Source organism: Crocodylus siamensis, chromosome 3, assembly GCF_052110815.1.
Source record: "Crocodylus siamensis isolate JL-2025a chromosome 3, ASM5211081v1, whole genome shotgun sequence".
Classification (NCBI taxonomy): domain Eukaryota; kingdom Metazoa; phylum Chordata; order Crocodylia; family Crocodylidae; genus Crocodylus; species Crocodylus siamensis.
In genome coordinates this window covers 197,729,764-197,756,423 of record NC_143397.1, presented here as the reverse complement: position 1 = coordinate 197,756,423, position 26,660 = coordinate 197,729,764, and the positions used below count along the sequence as shown (strand labels likewise).

General features: G+C 40.6%; 1 protein-coding gene, 1 long non-coding RNA gene and 1 other non-coding gene across 4 annotated transcripts; 2 read left to right on the top strand and 1 right to left on the bottom strand.

The window, feature by feature from the left end:
- Positions 1–78: 78 nt before the first annotated feature.
- LOC149869314 (uncharacterized) lies at positions 79–7,388 on the top strand. Of its 2 annotated transcripts, none has more exons than XR_016441447.1 (4): positions 79–224; positions 2,842–2,928; positions 4,632–4,719; positions 6,464–7,388. It is a non-coding gene; the product is annotated as an uncharacterized LOC149869314 (long non-coding RNA). The 2 variants fall into 2 exon arrangements; XR_016441446.1 differs by having other exon boundaries at positions 89–230; positions 6,464–7,387.
- LOC149869315 (small nucleolar RNA SNORD87) lies at positions 4,477–4,553 on the top strand. Its single transcript, XR_016441534.1, has one exon. It is a non-coding gene; the product is annotated as a small nucleolar RNA SNORD87 (small nucleolar RNA).
- MCMDC2 (minichromosome maintenance domain containing 2) lies at positions 7,388–26,660 on the bottom strand. Its single transcript, XM_090040094.1, has 14 exons — positions 26,561–26,660; positions 26,333–26,463; positions 26,182–26,241; positions 25,660–25,855; positions 24,122–24,244; positions 23,858–23,965; positions 22,666–22,794; positions 22,208–22,445; positions 19,951–20,156; positions 14,018–14,184; positions 13,410–13,589; positions 10,587–10,729; positions 8,292–8,401; positions 7,388–7,554 (listed from the first exon to the last, which is right to left on the bottom strand). The coding sequence occupies exons 1-14, from the start codon at positions 26,658–26,660 to the stop codon at positions 7,388–7,390; spliced, it is 2,058 nt and encodes a 685-aa protein (XP_089896220.1).

Here is a 26,660-nt window from a genome sequence, read left to right as displayed (position 1 = left end):
GCAGCGTTGGTGCCGCGCAGGCGCACTGAGGAGGCCGGCGGACTCCGCGGACCGCTGGAGGGCGGGAGTGGTTGCCAGGTGACACGCAGGAGGATGTGGGGGCCTGGGAGCTCTAAGCTCATTTCCGGTGGCGGGCTGCCTAGTGGCTCGGCGGCGACGAGTGCGGTCGCCTCGTGCTCGGGCCGGGCGGCTCCGGAACTGAGGCCGCTGCCTCCTCCCGCGTGGTACGGGTGAGATTGCTAACGCTTGGCCCTCGCCGCTTCCTCCCTGCGCCGGGCGGTGCCGCGGGCCAGAGGAGCGGTCCAGGGCTGGCCCGGATCGGACGGCTGCCCCGGGCGAGGGGCCCTGCTCTGCCCCATCGGCCTGCGCTGCAGGGCCAGGCCCTGGCATGCCTCCTGCGTGTTCACATCAGGCCTAACCACGCGCAGCCGGTCCGGTGGGCTACCCAGATTTGGCAGCAGGGGGGCAGCTGGTGCCATGGCTCGCATGAAGGCAAATTTTCAGACCCCTGGGGGAAGTCGGATAGCCTGGCTCTTTGGACTGGGGGTTGAGCTACCCTGCGTTGGGGTACTTAAAATAGGGTTAAGTAGAATGGGAAGGAAAGTAGCACCACTCTCCTCATTTGCTTAGGGGCCCAGGATAGGAAGAAGTTGAATTGCAGGTTGGGGGAGAAAATTCGCATTTTCTCCCCCAAGAAAAATCTTGCCTAACCACAGAAAGAGATTGGGTCCATCTGGTAAACCCCTGGTTCATTTCATTATATTTTCAATTTGCATTTTTTCACTGTGGGGAGAAAGAGAGCAGTTAGTTGCACAGAACCAACTTGGCTTTTCACTTCACAGTATGAAAATTGAACAGTAGAAATCTTGCTAATTGTGGAGTTGTAATAGAAAAGAAAGTGGGGTGCTTTAATAATTAGTGTTGAATTTTTATATTTGAAGAATAATTTCCTAAAGTTTCAAGAGAAGTAAACTGTAAATTTCCCTGTGCATAATGGCATATTTGCAGTGTTAGTCACTGAGTTGATAGTAGAAGCCATTTAGAACGCGCTGCATCTTTCCTCTTAATGGCCACTTTACAGGCCTGCAGCGCACTGCCCAAAACAGGAGATCTGTAACTAGAATGTAGGCTGAGATTTAAAGAGTTAATTTCAATCCAATTTAAAGCTGAAAGAATGAGGTTATTCTTGCATCCCTTGCATTTTAGAGATGAGAAGGCAGATGTTTTCCTAAAATTTAATATACAATCTGTGACTTAAAAAGATAAGGGTGGCTTCATGTGCCTCCAAAAATTGCTCATTGCTTTAAAAAAAAATCCAGTGCTGTTAAAGATGAACTAATACATTGATTTTAGTTGCATTAGGAATGCAGTTGCTGATGCATTATTTGCTCTTTGTTTTAAGATGCCTTTTTATTTTTCTGCAATTTGCATATATTTTATGAAATTGAGATGGATTTAATTAGGCAATATACTGAAGATGCTATTGGAAAATAATTGATTGTTTTGAGTTATTTTCAGCCTTTCAAGCTTTCTGTATAATGATAAATTGGACAGCTGAAGAACCATATTGATCCTGATGTCTTCATAAATAACTTTCATCAGCAGATGCATGTCCCAGTTCTAATGATAAATTACCCCTTTGTCACTGGGGAGCTTGGGCAAAGTGTTGTCCAGTGACTCTGACCATGCTTTTTCTATTTTGTCAGCACATACTTAGAAACATTAGTTATCTTGGGAGTGCTTCCTATCAGGGTCTTGTCTTAGTAGTCTCTGAGGTAGCATAATTGTACCAAGATTATGGGAAGAGTGCTGACCTTGAATTGACTCTATAGGGAATGTACTATTGTGTTTACGAAGAAACCTGTGCTCAGAAAGCAGGGGACATATAACCTTTAACCTTAGTTCATTTTTCATACTTGTCAAATCTAACTGGGCCAAAAGGGAAAAAGCAATGGTTACTCATTAGGAACATCATACCCTTCTAAAATCAATGATTTTGCATACTTATCTTCCTGACCACAACTCCTTTTTATGGACAAAACACTAATGCCTTCTGTTTTAACTTTTTGTTATCTCTAAGTAAGTGTCATACTCGGCTTATCCTAGGACTTCAGTTACTGAAAATGGGTAGTGGTTTCATATTGTTGCAGTGTTGCTCTGCTGATATACTTATGGCTCATCTCCAAATAAACAATTTCTGCTGCTGAGATTGTGGTGGAATTGTGAATAAGGAAAATGACTTGATGTGCTGTTATGAATGTTTGAAGTACATGATGTGTGGATTTCTTTTTGTAAAGTAATGAGCAAAGTTGGTGAGTGGGTGCTTGTCTCCAATGGCTTCACAAGTCCTCTGCCTGAATTCCATTATACTGTTCCTTTGCAGACAGTAAGGTGTCATCACATGAACTCTTGAAATCAAAACTGAGTATTTTTCATGTATTGTACATATGATACTTGGGGAGCTTCAGCAGGCTAGCAGCCACGAAGCTTGTGTCCTATTAAAGCCATATGTACATCCTTGTAGATTTTTTGAAAAATTACTTTGTAAGTTTCTCTCTCTGGAGGGAGAAGGGGAGAAAAGCAACAGATAAATCCCCACTTGTTATGCAGCAGTCCCTTTTTCAAGGATGAGAATTCTCTTTTAACGTTCAGAAGTTACTTTAAAATATGCACCTGCATTTGGCAAATTATCATGCTTAAACAAACTGATTTGCTGACCCAAGTAGCCTTATGCAAGTCTTTTCTTAGCCTGAAGCTAGCCATCTCTCATGCAATAGTAATTCTATATCATAAACAAGTAATTTTGGCAAAATAACAATTTCTTCTTTGTCATTTACCCAGGTGAGTGTTGTTTCCTTGTAAATTTATGAATCTGAGATGCCAGAACATAATACACTGAAGAATGAAGACTTTACCTAGGATTTCATGGTATGCATAGATTTTTATTTTTCTCCCTTAATATTACACATGAATATCAACTTGAGACTTAGGTGTTTAGACTTCAGAAAGCCCATGGAAAGTGTTTATATATTGCTGACCTGTAGCTATCAAGTAAACTACTAAGCAATATTACCACCTTACATTTCTCAATATTGTAGCTGCAGAGTGCTAGAAAACGAGTTGAGAAGTTGTATCAGAGGGTTGAGAAGCATTTTAAAACTCCAGTGAAGGAGCAATAGCCTCAAGCTTGAGCAGGGGAAATTTAAATTGGAGATTAGGAGGAACTTTGACTATGACAGAGAGCACTAGGGAAACTATCTCCATTCTTAGACATTTTCAAGAGCAGGTTAGAATTACACTTTCCTGGGATGGTTTAGTCTGGGATGATCCTCCCTTGCACAGGGGGCTGGATTAGATGATCCTGCAAGGTCCCTTGCAGGCCTACTTTCTTATGATCCTAAGGAGACATTACAGCTTCCTTGAGCAGTTTTTTCCACTGTTCTTCCATTCACAGTAAAAAAGTTTCACAGATTCACAGAAGTTTAAGGCTGGAAGGGACCTTGAGAGAACATCGGGTCCAGCCTCCCTGCTCTGGGCAGGAAAGACTGCTGAGGTTTCCCTGTCCTCACTCTTGCCCCTCTGAATTTTAATCTAAATGTACTTTTTTGCACCTTAAATTCATTGCTTTATGTCATCTTCCCCTCTGCAGCAATGGAGAACAGTTGTTCTCCTTCTCCTGTATGGCAACCTTTCAAACATTTGGAAACTGCTGTCACGTTCCCCTCAAATCTCCTTTGTCTCTAAACTAAAAAAACCCTAAAGCTTGTATTCCAGCCATTTATCATCTGTTGCTTGCTTCCAGGTTATCTCCAGTTTCTCCATGTCCTTCTTAAAATGTGCAATCCAAAACTACACAGTACTTCAGCTGAGGCTTAGCCAGTGTCAGATGGAGAGGGGTTAGCATGATCTTCTGTCGATAACACCTCTTAGTACAGTCCCAAAATTGCACTTGTTTTTTTAGAAATCAGAGGAAAGATTTTCAGGAACACTACGTAGTTAATTTGGTTGGTTACAAATGAGAAACTAAGATCAGAACTTCATGCTGTCCATGTGCTTGTTGCACAGTACAAAACATTAGGTACACAAATGCCCAGCATATTGTGCCTCATTCACTACACAAAACTATTAATGTACAAAATGAGACCCAGTCCATCACCCCCATCATAAGTTAGCGGAGTCCTCCAAGGAGAAAATAAGTAGTTGCCACACTGCAACTAGAAATGTGAAAGAGATTTCATTCAGAAATAGTGCTAAAACCAACAGACTGCTTAAGCTTTAACTCTAGTATAAATATTTATGTATAGTCTCAACGCGTGGCCTTATCTTTAAAGTGGGACTTGTTTTAGCACCAATGATTACTTATGTTTAGGATGCTAATCTTGTGGTTTACAAAGCTATGACAATATTCAAATATTTTCCTTCTGTGAAATATTAATTTACAGTATTATATGGTAATCGTAAGCAGGAATTTAGTTTGCTGGCATAATGATGATTTTTTTGCCGTTTACCCAACTGATATGTTTGATGAGTATCTGTATATCTGAGATGCCAGCCAAACTTGAAAAAGCCAAATAACCTGATCAGCTTGTGTTATTTATGAATGTTTGATATTAATATTTTCTTGCAAACAGTGAGAATTGAGTCTCCTGTGATATTTTCACAAGTTCCACGCACTTCCTACAGCCATGATGTTGTGTCATCTGCTAAAGTCAGAAGAACGTGAGTATACTGCTTTTCTTTATGAAGATGTTAATACCAGCTCCTATTAAGGAAGCCCAATCCTAAAGTGGTAGAAATATGCATGGTTCCACGGAGCATTGTGGATCACTACCAGTTGAGGGTCCAGCCTGTTGTTTAGCCAGCCAGGCCAGCAGCTTGGAAACTGTTCCTTTTTCCCCACCCCCGACTGGCCCCAGTTGTTATAGTAGCCATTTTTGGTATGGCAATCTAAAGAGAGAATTTAGAGAAAGAAGCGAAGGCAAAAAGTTGCAGTTATTGTTGGGTCTTGCCTTCCTGTTGCAAAAGAATTAAATTCAGTCTTCTTGAATGTATTTATTATCCTACAGCAGAGGCTTTGTCCAGAATAACTTGTAACAAGTAACCTAAAAAGAAATAGCCACCTGTCATTCAGTCAGCATAGGCAGAAGTAATACTACTGGCATAATGATGATTACCTCTTGCCGTTTACCCATCTGACAATATGTTGATGTGTAAGGTTGAATCTGAGATGCCAGAACAGCTTTGAATAAGCTAGGTAAATTTGTTTTTCCATTCAGTTCTAAAACTCGGTTCCAAATCTAGTTCCTTTTGCTGAAAAATAACATGTTTCTGTGATTTTTTTTTTTTTAATGCATTCACATGCTTTTGAAAATGCTCTTTATTAGATAAACTGTCCTGCTTTTCATAGTCAGCATGGAATTCATAGGATAACTTGATGTCTGTGTCAAGCTTTTGTGACACTCACTCACATGCTGAGAAGAATGAAACCTAGGGCACCTGAAGCTTCTTCTACACATTACCGGTATTGGCAGTTAAATGGTTAATTGTGCAATTGCCTTAAGATTAGAGATATGAAGGCCCAGAAAAAAACAGTTTTTCTTCCTGAGGACATTTTTTAGTTTTTTTTCCCCAAAAAATTGGAAAAATTGAAATTTTTGAAAAAGTTTTAAAAACCTCTTATGAAATATTTTCTTTTAGACTAATGAATAAAATGTTTAAGACAAGGTGTCCATATATTGCCACCTTTTACTCCCCCAAAATGTTTTCTAATAACTATGTAATAGGAAGACTTATGTAAGCCTGTGTACAGTATCAGATCATTACAATTCCTGTACACCAAGGACAAGCACAAATACAAAAGCAAGATGCATTTCTGCCCCCAGGGGGCACTGCCATTTTGACAAAAGAAGTATTCAGTGCCTTCTTTGCTTGTGGACTTCCTCTATTGTTGACTTTTTGTTCTAGAGGTTGGTGGATCTGCTGCTGTCCTGACTAGGCCTTAAAGGATGGGGAATGGGCACTGGCAGCAGCACCTATTGATTCCTGTAGAAATTAGAAACAAGAAGCTTATTACCTTGGTCACTCAAAAGCCTCAGGAGAGGAGACAGAACAAATCTAAAGGTTTTGAAGTTGGAAGGAACCTGCCCCCTCCTGGTCTTGTGACCTTGAGATCCACAGAAGTACAGAAGCAGCACAAAGGAGCTAAAAGAAAGTATACTTTTAGACAGATTCACTAACCACTAAAAAATATTTTTATTTTAAAGAAGCTTTATCTGCACTGTAATATGCCACTGGTGACTCCATTCTCCCACAAATCACCTATCATTGTATATGGCTGCACTGAAATTTTCATGTGGATTTAATATCACTTACCAAGCATCAAATACATTATTTCTGTGGATGCAATGACTATCGCTCTTCCTTTGTTTAAAACTAACTTCTTTTACCACATCATGTTTTTCAGACACGTGAGGGTTACAGCAGGCTTCCCCAGGAACCTGGTAGAAGTGGACACATGGCATATTTCCTTTTCTTTCTACTGCAAAGAATTTGCTTAAGTTGAGGCATGCTCAGTTGTGTTTTGGTATGCACTGACCTTGAGATTGAGGCTTATATCTGCATGGTCCACAAACAATTTTCATCTTCATGAAGATTCATTAATAGACTTGCCATTTATTGTGCTCATTTATTAGAGAGGTTTCCTACTATGTAGGGAATTGTATAGAATGCCCTTGAGACATTGGGCAAGATATTTCATGCCTATTTCACTTATTTGGATTGTAAGCTCTTTAGGGCAGAGATTGTCTAATTGTACTATACAAACAAAGCTGTCTTAAATTTTACTTTGGGCATCTAATTGCTCCTGGAATATCATCTGATCTCTACACCTGCCTGTATGTTTGACTGAAATTCAGATCTGCAAAAATACAGTATCTTTAGAGAAGTACTTTTCTAAACTTGTAGGTAACTGAAAAAACTACAGCAACAATGGAGAGAAGACACAGATTTGCTAAAGCCATAACCATAATGAACCAACTCTAAGCTACCTATTTTATTTCACTTTGAAGCCATTTGACTGCAATTAACTTTTCAGAAATACTTTCAATCCTATTTCTCACTGCCCCACACTTGTATATCTTCCCTTAACCTTCCCAATAATCTTCTCCCTGGCTTTACTGGCATATTTAGACACAAAGTTAGTGTAATATTGTCTAATCGCATGTCAGTTATGAATTAATTTATCCCCAGGAGCAGCAGTTTCATTAAAAAAACCCTAACTTTCCTGTACAGTATACATTTGCATCGCTCAAAAATGTAAAACTACTTTTAAATACTTTAAGTCAAATCAGTAGGCTTAAAATAAGAACAAGTGCTTCAATTAAACACTCTATTCTTCATTGGTGGTAGCGTGTATACCAGGCCCATATGTGGCAATAAACTGTAACAGTTGCTGGTAGCACTGCCTGAGGTAAACATCTCTTTGCTGCAGGGAGCTCTCATCAATGAGGTCAAATGGAAACACGGCGTTGGGAGCTACGCAAAATACGGAGGCACCTATATATAGAAGAATTGAAATTAGAGATTGTGTTAATAGATTTCATGCCTGTTGCTAGAAAATCCTCCTTACCAGTTTGTTCATTTTGGTTACATAGCAAGAAACATTAACAAAGGTATTAACTTAATAAAGATTCTGACCCTTTTTTGGGAGGAGGGTTTGTGATATATTTCCCTAGCCCAGATCATAATGGTCCTTGGGAGCTGAAGAAATCTTGCAGCTTTCCACCTGAACAAAAATTTGCAAAGCTTACTGGTGTACTAAAGAAGCAGTGATTTATATTTAAAATAGCTTGTTGCGGAGCTTTTAGTATAGAAATGTTACGAGATCACACTTTGGAGTCCAGCAGTATTACTTTACCTGTATTTGTATTACCAATGTCAAGAATGTCTTTGGTAGATCTGCTGTCCCAGTTAGAATTCCTCCTCCTTTCATTCCTCATTACCTAGCTGAAAATAAGACTGTACCTTCTTCAGTCTTTATTCCCAGGTTGGAGTTTCAGTTTACATTTTGCTCCGTATCAAGCCAACTTCACTGTTTTACACTTACCACTGAAACAGTGCCTTAATTATGAAAAAAATATCACCATCCAAATACAAGATATAAAAACAGGTCAAAGCTTAACAGCCTCTTTATATATTTTTTTAAAAATGATTCAAATATTTTTTTACAGAATTCATTTAAACCCAATAGTGTTAACAGCAGACACCTGTTAGTTAAAGCTGAACTATTTTACCATGCTTTAATGTGAGAGATGATTCAAGCAACAAGACAGCTATCAGTACGTCTTCTTCAAGTACCTTCCTCCTCAAACTCAGCTTTGCATGTGCTTCAGACAGTGAAACTCTTGGAGACAAAAATGCCAATATCAGACATGCTGGCTAACTGTACAACAAATAAAGCAAGGATTATTTCACTTTTTCAAACACTGATGGAATAAGTAAATGGCTAATTACTGTGGTGTGTGGATTGTTGCTAAAGCTTAGATCACCTTGCTTTTCTATGTTATCGTGGCCACTTGAAATTATTCTAGTGTGCTACCAAATACGGAGTAATATGTTACACCACTGAGCAATAATTATTTTGCCGCACAGGTAAATATCAAGAAGGTTATGTAACTAACATAAACTGCAGTGCTCAAGTAGAGGTAAAGCTTAAGGGTACTGAAACAATCAGAACTTGATCTCCTTTGGTTCTTAAATAATAATTGTTTTAATACCTGAAGAATGAGCAAATACCATGTTTTCCCTCATGCCCACTGCTTTCCCTCCCCAAAACAACTGGGGGAAAGTGTCCTCATTATATACAAAAAAAAAGGGATGTGGAATTTTGGGGGTGGGGAGGAGTAGTGCAATGGCAGCTTTAATTGCTGCTGCTTGTGGAACTATGGCAATTCCTGTTGCCACTGCTCTCCTTCCCCTTCACCTCCCATCTCTGCTGCCAAATTTGTAGACCCAGAGGGGGCCCCTTGTCCCCAACTAAACACTGGATTGTGCCAATCCCTGGGGCTGGCCCATGGCTAGATCTTGTCAAAGATTAAAGTCTTTGATTTCAGATGCTGATGGCAAAAGGTCAGATGACAAAGGGTCAGAAGCTAACACAACAAACTTTGTGGTTGTAATTTATGCCTCTGTATTAACAGTGTTGCATATACACACCCCTATCTGTGCCTCATTTCAAATTACTTGAGTTCTCATACGAAAGAGAGAAGCTGACCTTGACAGCCCAGCACAAAAGATAAAGTATCTATAGTAACGAGATTAACTGACTTTAGTAAAGTTGTAAAATTAAATATGCTACACGCGCCATCCTGTGACCAAACAGAACCAGTACCACCCAGGTAAAAATAACCCCCCCTTTTTTTTATGAAACCTGAGCAAACAAAGAAAGCACAAGTGCCAACTCATTAATTATTTATAATTGGTGTATAATAATTGGTCACCTGTGTCAGATAAAACTTTGAAAGAACTTCCGTCCAAAGCAGAGAACAGAAACTGCGTATACACTCAAAAAGAACAGATCGTGCATGAATATTTCTCTCCGCCTACGTTATCTTTCTGGCGTATCCCCGTTTATTTCTCTATCTCTGACGTTATCTTTCTTATCAAGAGCTCTTAGTAATTTGCAGACTGCAACGGCTTATATGAATCGCTCGGAAGCAACTGTCTTACCCACCCTGTAAATGCTGGGTAACATGATATCTGCATGCTGTAACTGAATGAATAAATCAACTCCACTGCCTACGCTCTAGCCATCAGAAGCATAAGTAAAATAAATCTTTTGTGAAAACATCACACTGTGTTTAAATCATCCTGACTCCTGTTCACGGTTATCACCCACCTGCCCGGTCATAAATCCCCCTCCTCGCACCAAGCCAGTCGTGCTGACCCAGGCTCACAGGTCAAGGGTGCACCGGTGTTACGGGGTGCGACAGATCTGATCCATGAGGTGTGGCCTAGCACATGCCCCAGATCTGGTGTGCTGATTCCGACCCCTCACAATGGCATCAGAGTCCTGTGCTGGGTCTGGCCCTGTGTGCTGGACCTGGGGCCATGTGCTGAGTCCAGGACTGCACTGGCTCAGGCCATGTGCCAGGTCAGGCCTGGACTCAATGCACTAGAGCCCATGCCTGGGATCAGACCTGGCGCTTGGCTCTGGAGCTGGACCAGTGTACCGGGTCAGTTTCCAGATCCCACCTAGAACGTGAAGCTGGTAGTAGTGTGGTGGGCAGGCTCAGCTCCCCTTCAGAATCAAGAGGCATTCCATATACAGGGGCACACTATTTGCAAGAAAATACAGTACGTTTGAACAGACATTTCAATGGTTCTCAACCACTAATTTTGGCAGAAGTAGAACAAACGAACATTCCTGAATTATAAATATGAACTAGCATATACTTGCTATGAAAACAAAGTTTTGTATTCAAAGATGGCCAGGTTTTTATTGGTTGAAATGCTGAGTTTCCAGGAAGTGTCATCCCCCTTTAAGACATAGAAGAAGTAAGCAATTTAATATGAAAATTAAAACCTACAAGATTTTCAGTGCAGATGCTGATAGCGTTGATCCATGAATAGAATCTGTCCTGACTCTTCGACTTGCTAGATAGTAGCCATGAATCAGTCTCTCTGCTTCTGGATCAAGTTCTACTTGCAAATTCTTAGCAAATACAATCAACTAAAAGAGACAGTATAAGGAAAGCTTTGCAAAAGAAGAGCTTTCACCTCACTACATTTAAAACAAGTTGCAGGGCAGTAATGTACAGGCAGTCCTCCACTTACACCGTTTCAAGTGACATTTGTAAATTGACAGCGTTTCAACTCTGACATCAGTTTTGACTACAGTGCTTGATCTGACCTGATGCCACGCCAGCAAACAAGTTTGCTGCGTCACCCAACTCCCTGGAGAACATCTGTCCAAACTTCCTTGGACACTTGCTTTAAGAAAGCAGACAAGACTCCAGAAAAACATGCAACCAAGACTCTTGAGAAGACTCCAGCCAAGAGCCCTTCAAAAAGTCCAGCAGTCACCTCAAAGAAGCCCTTCCAAATGAATATGATTCCCATTTACAATAGAAATACATTAATGTATCTATATTACTCATCTATAATTGATTTAGTACAAAATTCTGGGTTATTTTGGTGAAAAGTTCAGGAACCAATCCCCCATTTATAACATTGTTTCCTATGGGAAAATGGTTCCAAGTTACAATGTTTCAACCTAAGACTAGGCTTTCAGGAACCAAATGTGTCTGTCGTAAGTCTGGACTGCCTGTATACAGACATTATTTTTTTAAGTTAACAGTTTTTAGAACTACAACCAAGTAACTTCACACAGTGAATGGGCATCAAACTCACCTTGTGCCCCAGGCTGGATCTGGGTTACAGGGCTCTTTATGAGTTTGATTTAGCTCATGACATAAGAAAGTTCCAGCAGTGGTGGCAGCTCCCATTTTCCAGCCTGGAGCACACTGGTGGCAGCAGCTCCAGCACAGAGCGTGCAGCAGAACCTGGCAGCTAGGGCCGTGGCAACGTGGAAGGACAAAGCAGCCAGGCAGTGATGGGGATGGTCTCAGCCCTTGCCCTACCTGTCACCAATTGCTATGTCCACCAGGGCCTGAGAGCTCCAGATTCTCCAATAGGTCGCTCCCCCAGTCATGCCAGTAGCCCAGAGGGCCAGACAGCTGCTCCACAAGCCAGATATGATCCATGGGCTGTATGTTTGACACCCCTGGCATAGTGAAGTGAATACTGCTGATACAAAAAGATGGAGCTCGTTCACTAAATCATTAGGCTTCATTAAATATGTTGAAACAACCTGCATCATTGTTTTAATCCTGAACAGCCTTTGATCCATTTAAATACATTAAAAATAAATAGTATACTAACGGAAGGGTACCACACCAGATTTCTGTTTTTAAAACAATATTGTGCTTCAGTTATGAGAATAAATGGAATATAGTAATCTAAAGTTATACTCTCTCAAAGGAGAGTATAACTTTAAATGTGTGTAAAGTGTTTTTTAAATTAAGGGTAGAGAACTGAACATAATAGATTTGTGACAGTCAATACTCAGGTCTGAGTGCTGTGCTTATTTTTTTTTTAAATCTCTGAATAATCTGGTGCGTAGTGGATGGGAGGTGAAATTGTTGCATTTGAAAAGATTGTTCTCTCTTTAGTAGGCAACAGTTTTAAGACTGCCAAATTCAGCTCCGGCACTGTAAGAAAAGTTGCTAAAAAATAACCTATTTACACCAGAATTCAGATGTCTTTTCAGGAGTAACATTTTAAAGCCTACTTTTCCTTCCTGTGAATACAAAATGTAAGTTATAGCTGACCAAAAACTGAGACTTAAAAGCAGTTCCTTACATAATATGTCACCATTTGAGATTATTTATTGCTGATTTTATTCCATTGGAAACTCAGAAACCCGTAGTTTACGATTTCAGTGCTGACTGACACCCAGTTTGACTAATAAACCTTCAACTGGTCATCAAGCAGACACTATCATGAGCTCTTGCTCCTAAGTAGCAGAATCCTTGATTCAAGAACAAAGGAGCTGTTTAGCTCCTGCTGCTGGTACCAGTGGGCAAGCCTGAATCATTGTTTAAAAAAAAAAAAAAAAATCAAGGGCCCCAAAAAACCCAGTGGGTTATACGTACAACACATGAAATAATGGTGCCTGACAGCATGAAAATAAGGCTTTCTGAAAGGAGTTATGTCTTTCTCCCTACCCCCACAGCCATTTCTGGTGACTGATTTAGGATGAGATCAGACTGCAATTAAAGTTTTTACTGTTGAAACAAGTACAAGTACAAACTTAGTTCATCAAGCAGCTGGGACATTAGACAGTGTTGACTTGAACCGTCCTTGCACCCTCAGGCCCCTGTGAAATGTAGTAAATTGGCTTTTCTTTCACCTATTTCTATTTTTTAATATATTAAAAATAAGATTTACTATTTTGCTCATAGGCCTATTTATCTTTGTGCTCCATACATACCTGTGTTCTCTCATGCCTGAAGGAACTACTTCTGAAAATAACAGAATAAAATATTTTGTTGTTTTTGTAATATAATTCCTGGAAGTCCTGAAGCTGTAGTTTTTGGAATAGATGAGTATGGTACTACCCACACTAGATATATGTTCAGAAAACACCCACTAATCCAGAGACAGGAAACTGATTTTATGGGTGTAATTAAAAGCAACTTTTGTTGACTTCAGTGAGAAACAATGAGGCACACAAGAGGAAACTAGTATCTGCAGTATACAGATCACCTTAAAAAGCCACATCAAACCTCAGAGATTAGCACTAGATCATCAGATGAAAATCTCATTCTGAATTATTTGTAGCAAGTTACCTCTTCATAATCTTGTGTTCTGAATTCCTGTGAAACTGTATAAAGGGCTTCTTCTGGATCAATGGCTTTCTTCAAGATGTGATGCATAAGAGGAAGAACTAGTTGGCAAGAGGATAATTCACTGCAGTGTATCAAAAGCCCAAAAGCATCTATAAGGTTAGCTGAAATGAAACTCAAGTCCTAAACAAAAAGATGCAAAGCAGCGTGAGAGAATAAAGTCTCAACATAATCTTTGTTAATAAACAGGAAAAAAAAATCTATTTACTTTGGACTCAGTGCAAATGTCATAGAAAACAAGAGCTTTAGTGCTCTATTTAATCTGGTCAGTACAAAAATCTTTTGAGAGAAACAAACTATTTTTAAAATTAAATAATCTTTATACAATGCAATCTACACTCAGGGACTCTATAATGTTCCAAACTTCTGAATAAACCAACATTTCATATTTAGAGAAACAGACCTATTTTAGAGGCTATCTGCCTTGAAGTGGTTTCACTGCAGCTTGTTAGGCTGCTCACCTTTTTGTTTTTGTTCCCACTTTCACAAGCAGAAGCAGCAAGATCCATCTACAATAGTACAAGTATTGCCAGAACAAAAACATGCCTTACCATCTGGCCAATAAGAGAGTTATCCTTCTGAACATGCTTTTTTGAGGAAGAATCCACATTGACAAAAGACCAGAAGCTGGTCTGAACTGGAAGAGTAACTTGTTGGTCAGCATCTTCTCCATATTTCTTTCCAGGAATGAATATTGTACTTGTTCTGCTCTCCAGCACTAAATCAAGCCAAACAATATTTGCTTCTTTAAATGACAGCAGTTCAACTGCCAATCTCCAAACCCAAATGCAGAATCTCAGGATAATCATAATTATATGGTATTCTTATTTTTACAGGGAAGTCAATCTCTTCCAAGCAACAAAAACAAAAATATAAGAGCAATTATAAAAAGGGAACATTGTTCATGCAAGGGAAAAAAAACAGTACAAAGCAGCTTAAGATTATTACATAATTTGAAAACAATGCATCATATTGGGTGCTACTTTCATCAAAAGGCAAAATTTGGCTCAATATTAAAAAGATGTAAAATTATATTACACTTAAAATGTAAATAAACTACAACTGTGCTTGACAAAAGCTAAGTCAGACTACTAGCCAGGACTAAACTTTAAAAAGAAAAACATAGCCCATTTTGCAAAAACTGATAAAACTGGCATAGTTAGCTAGTATAAGGCAGCAGAACAATCCAGGCAGGCTACCAGTAATCTAACTAGCCACTGCTTTGCCTGGAAATTAAACAGAATCCAGGTAAGGCTATATTGATTTGTTCAAATTGAAAGAGCTGTAAGAGAGACAGCTGTTCATCTCATTTCAAGAGTAGGATTTTTCTCCTGACACAAACTATATTGCCACTACGTGGTAAAATTTGCTTATAATTTGAGGGATAATTGTATGAAGGCTTTCCATTGTTGGGACTTGGGTCCTGCATAAGACAGTTTTCTAGGAGTCTAATATGCTATGCAGTTCTCCTGTTATAAATAATCCATATGCCTTACTTTTGAAAGATCTGTCCACGTAGAAATCTCATTAACCTTCCTCAGCTCTATATTAACAGCCACTTTTTTCCCCCTCCTTGTCTGGCAGGTCAGACTTTCTGGCACTAGAGGCTGTTACTTTCTCAAGAGGTAAGGAGAAATGCTGACTACCAAGAGCATTTGGGAGTAGGTTGCTGAAAGGATTTACAGGGTCTCTTAGACAAAGTTGCATGTGTAAGGTCCCAGATCTAGTAAGGGACTTCTAGGTGTCACAAGTGCTGAGTCTTGCAATGCCTTATTTCAGTGCGAGACTCCTGTAAAGGAGCCCTGAGCCCTGCTGAGGCTGAGGTACTTCTGGGCCAGTACAAAAATCACATCTGTAGTTACCTGAGGAACTTTTATGCTGAGCACAGACAAGCCCAGGGGTGGAGAGCAACCGAGTAAGGGGTTTGAAGAATGTAGTTTTGAATTTAGACATTGAAATCCCTTAGTGGACCTGCACCCACCTTCCTTAGAAGCTGGATGATCTTAATAGTCTAAACATATGAACATAACTGCCATTTACTGGGTCAGACCATAGGTCCATCTTGCCCAGTTTCCTGCCACACAGTGGCAGAGATGGAAACAAAGAGCTGGTCTAATAAAAGGTATCATATCATGGCACATCTTGGAGAAATCCTGGTGCTCTGGTGTGGTGCCTGAAGATTGGAAGAAGGCCAATGTGGTGCCTATCTTCAAGTAAGGGAGGAAAGTAGATCCAGCAAACTACAGGCCCATCAGCCTATCAGACTATCCCCAGGGAAGGTCTTAGAAAAGATTATTAAAGAGGCCATTCTCAACAGACTGGCCGATGGCAACATCCTGACGGATAGCTAGCACAGGTTTGTTGCAGGTAGGTCTTGTTTGACCAATCTTATCCCTTTTTATGACCAGGTGACCTATCACCTGGACAAGGGAGAGGAGATTGATGTCATATATCCTGACGTCAAAAAGCCTTCAATCTGGTATTCCATGATCACCTCTTGGCAAAACTGGCCAACTGCAGCCTTGGGTCCACCACGATCCGCTGGCTGGGGAATTGGTTCCGTGGTTGGACCCAGAGGGTGGTGGTTGATAGAAGTCAATCATCATGGTGTCCTGTGGGCCCCCCAAGGCTCTGTCCTTGAACCCATATTGTTCAACATCTTCATTAATGATGTGGACATTGGAGTCGGAAGTGGACTGGCCAAGTTTGCCGATGATACCAAACTCTGGGGTAAAGCATCCACACGTGAGGACAGGAGGGCAGTCCAGGCTGACCTTGAAAGGCTCAAGAATTGAACAGATGAGAACCTGATGGTATTTAACACCAAAAAATACACCTTGGGAGAAAAAACCTGCAGCATCCTAACAGTCTCAGCAGTGCTACACTGGTTAGCACTACGGATGAAAGGGACTTGGGGGTCATGATTGACCACAAGATGAACATGAGCATTCAATGTGATGCTGTGGCCAGTAAAGCAAGCAAAACGCTGGCTTGCATCCATAGATGCTTCGCAAGCAAATCCAGGGACATCATTCTCCCATTGTACTCGGCCTTGGTGAGGCCGCAGCTGGAGTATTGCGTCCAGTTTTAGGCTCCACAATTCAGAAAGGACGTGGAGAAGCTTGAGAGAGTCCAGAGAAGAGCCATGTGCATGATCAGAGGTCAGGAAAACAGACCTTATGATGACAGGCTGAGAGCCATGGGGCTCTTTAGCCTGGAAAAGCACAGGCTCAGGGGTGATCTGATGGCCACCTATAAGTTTATCAGGGGTGTTCACCAGGATCTGGAAGAACAATTGTTCACCAGAGCACCCCGAGGGATGACAAGGTCAAATGATTATAAACTTCAGCAAGACCATTTCAGGCTGGACATAAAGAAGAATTTCTTCACTGTCCAAGCACCCAAGGTCTTAGTTTCATAGTTTCTAGGGTAGGAAGGTACTTGAGCAGATCATCTAGTCTGACCCACTGCCATGGCAGGAAAGAGTACTGGGGTCAAATGACCCCAGCAAGGTGTTCATCCAACCTCCTCTTAAACACCCCCAGGGTAGGAGCCTGCACCACTTCTCTTGGAAGTTAGTTCCAGACCCTAGCCGCCCTGACCGTGAAGTAGCGCCTCCTAATATCTAACCTAAACCTACCCTCTGTCAGCTTGTGACCGTTATTCCTGGTCACTCCTGGCAGTGCTCGAGGAAACAGTGACTCCCCCAGTGCCTGCTGATCCCCCCTGACTAGTTTATAACAGGCCACGAGATCACCCCTCAGCCGTCTCTTTTGGAGGCTGAACAGGTTCAGGTCCCGTATCCTCTACTCATAGGCCAGCCCATGTTCATCTTGGAGTCAATTATGACTCCAAGATCCTTCTCTGCCTCCGTGCTGACAAGAGGGGAGTTCCCCAACCTGTAGGTATGGTGCCGGTTGTGCCTCCCCAGGTGCATCACCTTGCACTTGTCTGTGTTGAAGCCCATCCTATTCTCATCCGCCCACCCTTGTAACCTGTCTAGGTCTGATTGTAGCCTGTTGCTTCCTTCTAGTGTGCCCACATCCCCCCACATCTTAGTGTCATCAGCAAATTTGAACAGGGTGCTTTTCACCCCCTCGTCCAAGTCACTGATGAAGATGTTGAACAGTGCGGGCCCGAGGACCGAGCCCTGCGGAACCCCACTGCCCACGTCCTTCCAGGTTGAGAAGGACCCATCCACTACCACCCTCTGGGTGCGGCCCTCCAGCCAGTTGGCGACCCATTTGACTGTGTGGGTGTCTACACCACAGCCCCCCAGTTTCTTAATGAGAATGGGGTGAGAGACAGTGTCAAAAGCCTTCCGGAAGTCCAGGAAGATTATATCCACTGCTACCCCTGCATCTAATGATCTGGTGATCTGATCGTAAAAGGCCACCAGGTTGGTCTGACAGGACCTGCCACTGATGAACCCTTGTTGGTTGCCCCTAAGCATGCAGTCCCCTGTTGGCCCCTCCTGGATGTGTGCCAGAATAATTTTCTCGAACAGCTTGCCTAGGATCGAGGTAAGACTAACTGGCCTATAGTTTCCCGGGTCCTCCTTCCTCCCTTTTTTGAAGATGGGAACCACATTGGCCCTCTTCCAGTCCTCCAGCAGCACTCCTGAGCACCACGAGTGCTCGTAAAGCCGTGCCAGGGGTCTTGCAATGACCTCGGCCAAGTCCTTTAGAACTCTAGGGTGGAGATCATCCGGACCGGCTGACTTGAATACATCCAGCCCCTCCAGAAGCTCCCTAACTAAATCCTCGCTAACGCTTGGCCCAGGTGTGCCTTCCCTGGGGCCGGAGGGGGGCCCAGCAGGGAGGTGGCTGTTCTGGTCCCTACTTAGGAAGACGGAGGCAAAGAAATCGTTAAACATGTTAGCTTTGCCATCTGGTGTGAAGACCAAATTTCCCAACGCGTCCTGCAAGGGCCCCACATTATCTGGGACCTTCTTTTTACCCCCTAAGTATTTAAAAAAGGATTTCTTATTGTCCTTAATCTGGGAAGCTAGTCCCAGTTCCATCTCTGCCTTGGCCTTCCTAACTACCCCCCTACATCTCCGAGCAACTGCAGAATAGTCCTCCCTGGTGATGACCCCTTCTTTCCATTGGGTGTAAGCCTCCTTTTTAGCAAGGAGACATTCCCGGATGCTTTTGGTGAGCCATGGAGGCTTGTGTGCTCTCCTGCTCCCTTTGATCCTGGTTGGGATTACCTTCCTTTGGGCCTGGAGGATCGTCTCCTTAAGGAGCGACCACTCTCCTTGGACACCTGGCTCCTCCCCCTCCGGGACCTCAGCGCTTCTCCAACTATCCTCCTTAGCTTGCTGAAGTTTGCCTAAAATCTAGGGCCACTGCCTTACTGCATGCCTTTGCCACCTCGCGCAGAATGGTGAATTCCAGCAGGCAATGATCGCTGTCGCCCAGGTGGTCGAGCACCCACAGCCCCCTTGCCAGGTCATCACTCATGGCCAGCACTAGGTCCAACAAGGTGTCTCCCCTGGTGGGGCTGTGCACCTCCTGGGTTAGATGGAGGTCCTGTACTCTGTCTAAGAACCTACGTGAGTGTTCAGACCTGGCTGACTGCTCATCCCAGCAGATGTCCGGGAAGTTCAGGTCCCCCATGACTACCACATCCTTAGCCTTCGCTACCTCTGTAAGCTGACCCAAGAATTCCTGGTCAAGCTCTTCTCCCTGGTTGGGGGGTCTGTAGTAGACTCCCACCGTTAAGTCTCTTTCCCCTTGACTGCCTTGTACTCTAACCCAAAGCACTTCATAGTGCCCCTCCTCTGAATAGCCTGCCACTGGAGGTGGTTCATGCACCTACATTGAATGCCTTCAAGAGAGATTTGGATGCTTATCTTGCTGGGATCCTATGACCCCAGCTGACTTGCTGCCCCTCGGGCAGGGGGCTGGACTCGATCTTCCAGCCCTAGTGTCTATGAATCTATGAAATCTACCCAAAGAGCCTTGCCTGCCCAAGTCCTTAGACCTACATGGCTCCAATGAAAAACCCTGGGTATGACCAGGGTTTTTTCTACTGTTTCTCTCCCACTTTCAGCCTCCAGCATTTATGATCTCTAGGACGTTCTGATTCAGAGGCTGTACTCCCATCTCCTAGGCAATAGCTACTAATGGCCCTTTCTTCCAAGAATGTGTTCAATCACTCTTTTGAATCTAGTTAAACTGTCAGCTTCCACAACACCTGGTGGCAGCAAGTTTCACATTTTAATTACACGCTGTGTGAAAAAGAACTTCCCTTTATTAGTTTTACACTTACTACCTATTTGTTTCATTTTGTGACCCGAGTTCTTGTATTGCAAGAGACAGTAAATAATAAATCCCTATTTATTTTCTCATTACCATTTAGTATTGTGTAAACCTACATGGTTCTGCTCGTCCCTGCTTGCCTCTCCTATGCAGCCCTCAGACAGCAAGTTCTCGTCTCACATTGGCAAAAAGACACCTTGCATCTATTGAGAGATTACCTGACTGCAGAAGTTCAAGTTTATCTTTCTTGTATGAAGACAGTTCTCCAATGAAGCATACACCGCCCTTAGCCAGCAAAGCACTGCAAGCCTGAATACTAGCAGTTCCAGTTCCATGCTTATCTTTACACACAGTAGGAAAAATGTTGCTAGATGGTGGGTGTCGTATGCCCCGAGGCACAAGGCAAATGCTATAATTCAAAAGCCTGGGAAATAAAGTAGTTCCATCAACAATTTTCAATATCTACTGCTCAGTTACTGTTTTACCTTTGCAAAAAGGCAATAATATATTACTATTCCATAATAACACTGTATTTAACATCTCAGAACTAAAAAGAACAAAGGTTGCTCTACATCTCTCAAATGAAATATCGTTTAGAAAGGGGAAAAAATGGAACAAAATCAAATCCTTTTATAGGAGTTTAAAATATTTCTGAGCCCAGAGTTAAAATCTACGGTTTCTTGCACATTACTGTGAAAGGGACATTTATTTGGAAACAGTTATTCCAATTTATCTTTAATAGTTCCTTTCTAGTTTCACTGACTACACAAAGAACAATACGCTTTTAATTCTATTTGTATTAGTCTAACACAGATAGCAAAATTTGGGTTGTGGAATGAATAGTTTTAGGGTAATTCAACCCCAAGTTTATAACGTTGATCCTGCCCCACAAAATTCCATAGGACTTCTCCATTGACTTCAGAAGGTGCAAGATCAAGTCTCTACTGAAAGAGTTCTCTTGGCCATTTTGTCAGAAATGTGGAAAGGCCTGCAGATCTACATAGTTATGGAATTGAAAGCTCTGCCCCTGCTTTCATCTACTTCATCCCCCAGTGCTTCCTCCTGATATGGGTGAGGGGCCTGGACTCAGGACACACCTGTGAGTGAGCATCTCAAATTGTGCCTCTCCCATTCAAGGGAACCCTGTGAATTTTGCTATGCTGAAGGTTCCTGGTGTCTGTATAAGGTGAGGGCAGGATATGTCCTAGTATTAATAAACAGTATGCTATGACACAACAGTAAACGTGAATCAGGAGTCTAATGGCATTTGAAACAAAAGCGTAGCTCCGTATACAAAAACATGAGGAGAGAGTTTCGGATTTATCTTAGATACTTTATCTTCCTGCCTATATTTATCTAATGCAGATAGCAAATAAGTTCCCTTAGGGCTGGGCTGTAAAGTGCTACATGCAAGTACAAGATGCTACAAAAACATCAATTAGCATATTCCTATTTTTATTATTAAATAGGTGTTTTTGTTCTCTTTTTCACTTGTTGTTAAATCACTGGAAAAAAGATCCTTTCTGTTTTAATCTTTCCATGCTTGACTTCTGTCTGCATGTCTTTAAGTCTGTTCTAGTTTTAACCCTTTATCAAAGGGTAAATGTAAAAAGATACAACTGAAATGACTGAACAAAAAGTTGATACTTGCCAGGTTTGTATCCCTTTTTGACAAAAGAAATATAACCATACTTGGGGAGAAAAAGTGATTTTAAAACTGCACAGTGGAAAATGTGTTCTATTAATTTTTGCATAATTGCAAAGGTATTGCAGATGCTCTACAGGACAACAGGATATGTCTGAAGAGATGACTATGCTAGAGTTTTTTTGTCTAAGATTTCCTATACCTGAAGCCATCAGTTCAGCTTGACCAGTGATAGCAAGAGTGGGCATGCTGGCGTATAAAGCTAGCGTTTTTATCGCTGTCAACTGCCCAGGTCAAAAAACAAAACAAAAAGTCCTATAGCGATACAAATGCCAGCAGCAATTCAGACCTTATTCCCACTGTTCAGCAACTTAACTAGTAAACATCAGGACAAAAAGCCTTTGTCAAAAAAACAAAACAAAAAATGCTATCAGCAAATTTACATTAGGCTGAGAGGCGTGCTTGTAGCCACAGCTTGTCCTTCTTGATTTCAGAAAGTTGTCATTTGGCCTTTGCTAAGTGGGTCCAGTCTTAAAAGCTTGGTGAGATAGTGATAGACTGCCTATTAAAATCTTTATATATTAAAAGCCAGATTTTAAATCAAACCCATGGACTTACATACAATAATGGCATTTCCACCATTTTCCTCTCCTACCAGTATAATAGTGAGGAGTAGGCAAACTGATGAAAAACACAAAGAGAATTCAGGATTATACAAAAATGTGTTATTTTTTCATGTATTAATAAACCAACATTATCCTTCTGGTATAATGATCATTTTAATTTTTATTTAAAGTTAATTTTATTTGTAAAACAAGAAATTAAGTTACCTGTCTACTATTAGAGTGTCACTTGTTGCAACCAAAAGATCCAGATAACCTGCTGTCTCAGTATCTTCATCACATGTCTGTACTAGACTCAGCAACATAGACAGCTTGAGAGTATTGTAAGTGCCTGGTGGAACAACTTGAGAAGCAAATATATTGGCAAGTATGGCTGAAAACCTCCAGCATGAATTTGAAGTCAGTGAAAGCAGGTACTTAAAATTGTCACTGATATGAGAAGGATCTAGTAGAAAAAAAGTTTATCGTTTTAATAGACATATTCCTAAAACTGAAACATTAACATTGGATGGATTACATCACAAAAGATCTTCTAGCAGAGAACTTAATGAAGAACTAGATGATTTTTGGATTTACTTTAGTTTTGACATTTAGACAAAAATTCAGACTCTAACAAGGTCATCATCTGTTTTTAGCCATTTAAATTTAGTGTAAAACACTTTTACCTTTGGGAGTATACAGCTGTATATTGTTGACCTCTATACATACTGTAGCTTGTGGGCCATTTTGTACGCAAGCTGGAATTCCTATAAACCTGTATCTGTTTCCTATTTTTACTTTGTTGGACAATTCATCTAGAAAGAAAATATACCCATGGAAATATGGAGGAGATTTATTAGAAAATCCAAAGCTTTAAAGCTTGGAGAATAAGAGTAGAAAGCATTTTTTAGTATTTTAAAATAATGATTGAGATCAGAAAAATAATTTATTTGGAAATAAACAATAGGGTGATTTCAACTCAACCACAGGAGTTAGGAATGCAACTGTACAGAAAAGTCTAACTTTTAGGGCACCAGGTAAGTGATGGATTAGATGAGTTAATTCAAGATTTCTCTTTTGAGTACTTAGATGCTGCTGTTATCTTTGCCTGTACACTCAAATTTTGCTCTGAGATTTGTAATGTTGCTGTCAGTGACAACCCTGTAAATGTGATGGCAAAATACTTTGGGTAAAGGGAGGATCCAGAATAAAAGACTAGAAGACAATGCAAAAATATGCACATGTGATGCTTCCCACAAATGTGATGGTTCCCAAAGATATTTCATTAAAAAAATGAGTGCCCCCTTTTGGAGTTTTTGCTCTGTAATGTAATAATGAGGCTGAGCCTGTGAGATGCTATATGCCCTCGAAATCCATTGAAGTCTGTGGAAACAGACAGCATTCATTACTTCCCAGTATCTGACCCAAAAGCTCTATTTTGTAACCACTTGTGTGCAACATTAGCATTTAGCTGCATGGTTCATGATTAAATTTACAAAATAGAAATAAAAAAAAATGTTGATGCTGGATAACAAATACCAAAATTAAAATAAGAAGAACACCAGAAAAACATTTTCTTATAAAAATAAATTCAATCTTTTATGTCTAAATAAATTAAAGTTGTTTATTGTTTGTGATAGAAGTTAGAAACCCAAAAAAACAGAGATCATGGGGAAAAAATCCCTTAAGAAAATAAGTAGTTTGAGGAAGGATATTACAAAAACATTGTCCTAACGTGATACAACATGACTAAAGGAAGTAGAAAGGAGGAAGAAAGAAACAACAGAAATCAGCAATCTAATTTCTGCTGTTTGTTAAAAAGGAACACAAATAGCTCACAATATCATAGTGAGGCACATTAACATACAGCTTACTTACCTCTTAGAAAAACTGTAAAAGACTGAATCCTGAAATGTGGCTTATTGTTGAAGTGTCCTTGAAAAGCTCTAAGAGCCTTTGCATCAATCATTTCAACCAACTGTTTATCTTTCAAAACAAAGACATGTAGAAAATTACATTTCTTAGGAGAGGTACTTTACTGTTTCTCAAAATAACTTAAGTACAAAATAACTTAAGTACACAGAAATGTAACAGAAGTAAAAATATAAGTGTGAATTAGAAATAAAATGATGCAGTTCTCACCACCAAGTACTCTAAATTTCATGTCCTCCTGCAGTGGTGAGGTGCACAAGCTGCATACAAAATCATTCCTCACTGTGGCAGACTCTGTAGCTCCAGGTAGATGTACTCTTATGTATCTAAATCCTAATAAAAAGCATTCAATCAGTTCTTCATATTTTTTCATAAATTTCTAACACAAGTCAAGTTATTTAAAACCCCAAACTGATTTTGAATGTAGCTTAATATGTGTCAAGTATAAGCTCTGAAAACATCCTGGTAATTTAAAAATGGGACACAGCCTAAATTAGAGTGAGGAAAATAGTTAAAATATTGAACTGAAAATCAGAAGTTCTCAAATCGTATGCTTCCAAAATACTTTTGTCTCATGTTCTATGCTTCCTGGAACCTACGTTGTGGTATCTTTAATCTTTTTTTTTATTATAGTTTCACCACTGGATGGCAGAACTACATATTCTTAACCTGCTGGCCTGACTGTGAGGAAAAAAACAAGAGACAAGAGCAAATTCCTATGCATGGCATACAAAAATAGATGAGGTCTCCAAGTTTATATCCAAATACTGGAAATCAGTTTTGCTTTACACCTGTGTAGTCACTAATGTTGTAAATGGAAACAAAACAAAACCCTTAGGGCTTGTTCCATCAGAGACTTCAACACCAAAATAACTACTCTGAGCAATTATCCCAGAAAAACCAAAATTGAAAAAAGTCCTAGACCAGGATGGATTTCTTCACAGTAATCTAGTCAGTCCATATTAGTAGGGGTGCAACACTAGCCAGGTCTACTCTGGAAACATTTGCCAGGAGATTAATGTCCTTTAGGGGTTGAGGGTGTGATTCTTTACCATATTTTTATACTGACAGAGAAGCCCAGCACAGACACATCAAAAATACCAGGAAAAAAGTCCTTTTGCTATCATAGTTTATTTTAGGGGTGTTTAACCCTGAAAACTTGTGGTAGGACAGGTGCCACAAGTGGCATAGGCAGCATGGATGTGTGGCATAAAGCAGATAGGGAGAGGACAGGACAGGGAACAGAAAGTACAGTAACAGATTAGGCAGGGAGAATGAGGCAGGGAGCACAAAGCAGAACAGCAGATCAGGCAGAACAGGGCAAGGAACAGAAGACAGAGCAGCAGCTTGAGCAGGTGAAGGGGATTGGAGTGGCACTGGGGAGGGTTCCAAGCCCATTTGTAGCATGCCTGTCTGAAAGGTTGGCCTCGACCAGCTTATTTCTTTCAGGGGACTCAGGAAAAGAATAGTTTAGTTGATATGAATTTGCTTTCATCAAGGGGTTTGCCGCTTTAAATAAACTATCAAGAACTTTCCAGCATAGACCTGGGTACTGAAAAGTTGTCTTATTCTAACTACATTAGAACTGTCCTTGGCATACATTTCCTCTACATAAATTAGATGAAAATTTAATATTAATTTACAATTTTCCCATGTAGCATTTTCTTAAATTGTTAATCTAAAAAATGAGTTAACGAGCTAATCAGAGAAACTTTTGAATCTAGTACTTTCCATTTCCATTTCTTTACCTTCAGAAAATGGACAGCTGTCTTCCGAACAAAGGAATCTTGCTCCTTGAGTATATTTTGTTACCATTCCCATTGCAATCACTATTCCCTCCGACATATAAAATCTCTGAGACATGTAATTGAATGGAAACTCACACAGACTGAGGACATAACTTGGCAGAGAAGGTAAGTGTGTTGGTTTCAGCACTATACTAATCTAATGAGAGAGACAGAGTTGCATTTTAAAAGAAGATATATGGCACACACTTGCATGTACAAGCTGTATGTGGCAGATTAGTGTGTCCCTGGACTTGAGTATACACTAAGTTAAAAATAGCAGAAGTGTATTTATCTACTGAATCATAATCAGAATAGGTCTGGATAAAAATTGCTGAGTATTTTTACATATTTTGGGCAAAATATTGGACCAAAGTGAAAGTGAAAACTGAAAAAGTTAATACCAATCCCTCCACCCCCTTTGTAAATACAAGTTAATATTGCTTTAGAAATTATCTGTGTAGTCAAACAAATTAGCAAATTCACCTGGGCCTCTGTCTGTAATTGTTCAATTAATGACAGGGTTTTAACAGCTATGAAACACACCTGTAATTGAAAATAAAAAATGTTTTGCAAAGGAGAACTTGGTTTAAAATATTTAGTATGTTTGGCTTTCGGGAAGTTATACATTACTTACCGACTGAAAAATCTGTGCAGCTTTTAGGGGTTCATGCAAAATTTGATTTCCAAGAGCTGCGTCCAATTCAGTAATGTCAGAAGGGTTTACTGAAATTATGAATCGGTAAACAGCATAACTTTGCTTTGAGTCTGTAGGAAAACATAGAAGCCTCAGAGCACATGACTTTAAAATAATGTTTGCTTAGTTTATCAATGTGCATAGAAAAATTTACTGAATCCACAGTACCATTGTAGTATTTGCAATCATCCACCAATTTCTGAAGGCCACCACTCCTATCAAGGTAAATAAGGGCAACCTCCTTCATTTTCAGAAGTTCTGGACTCAT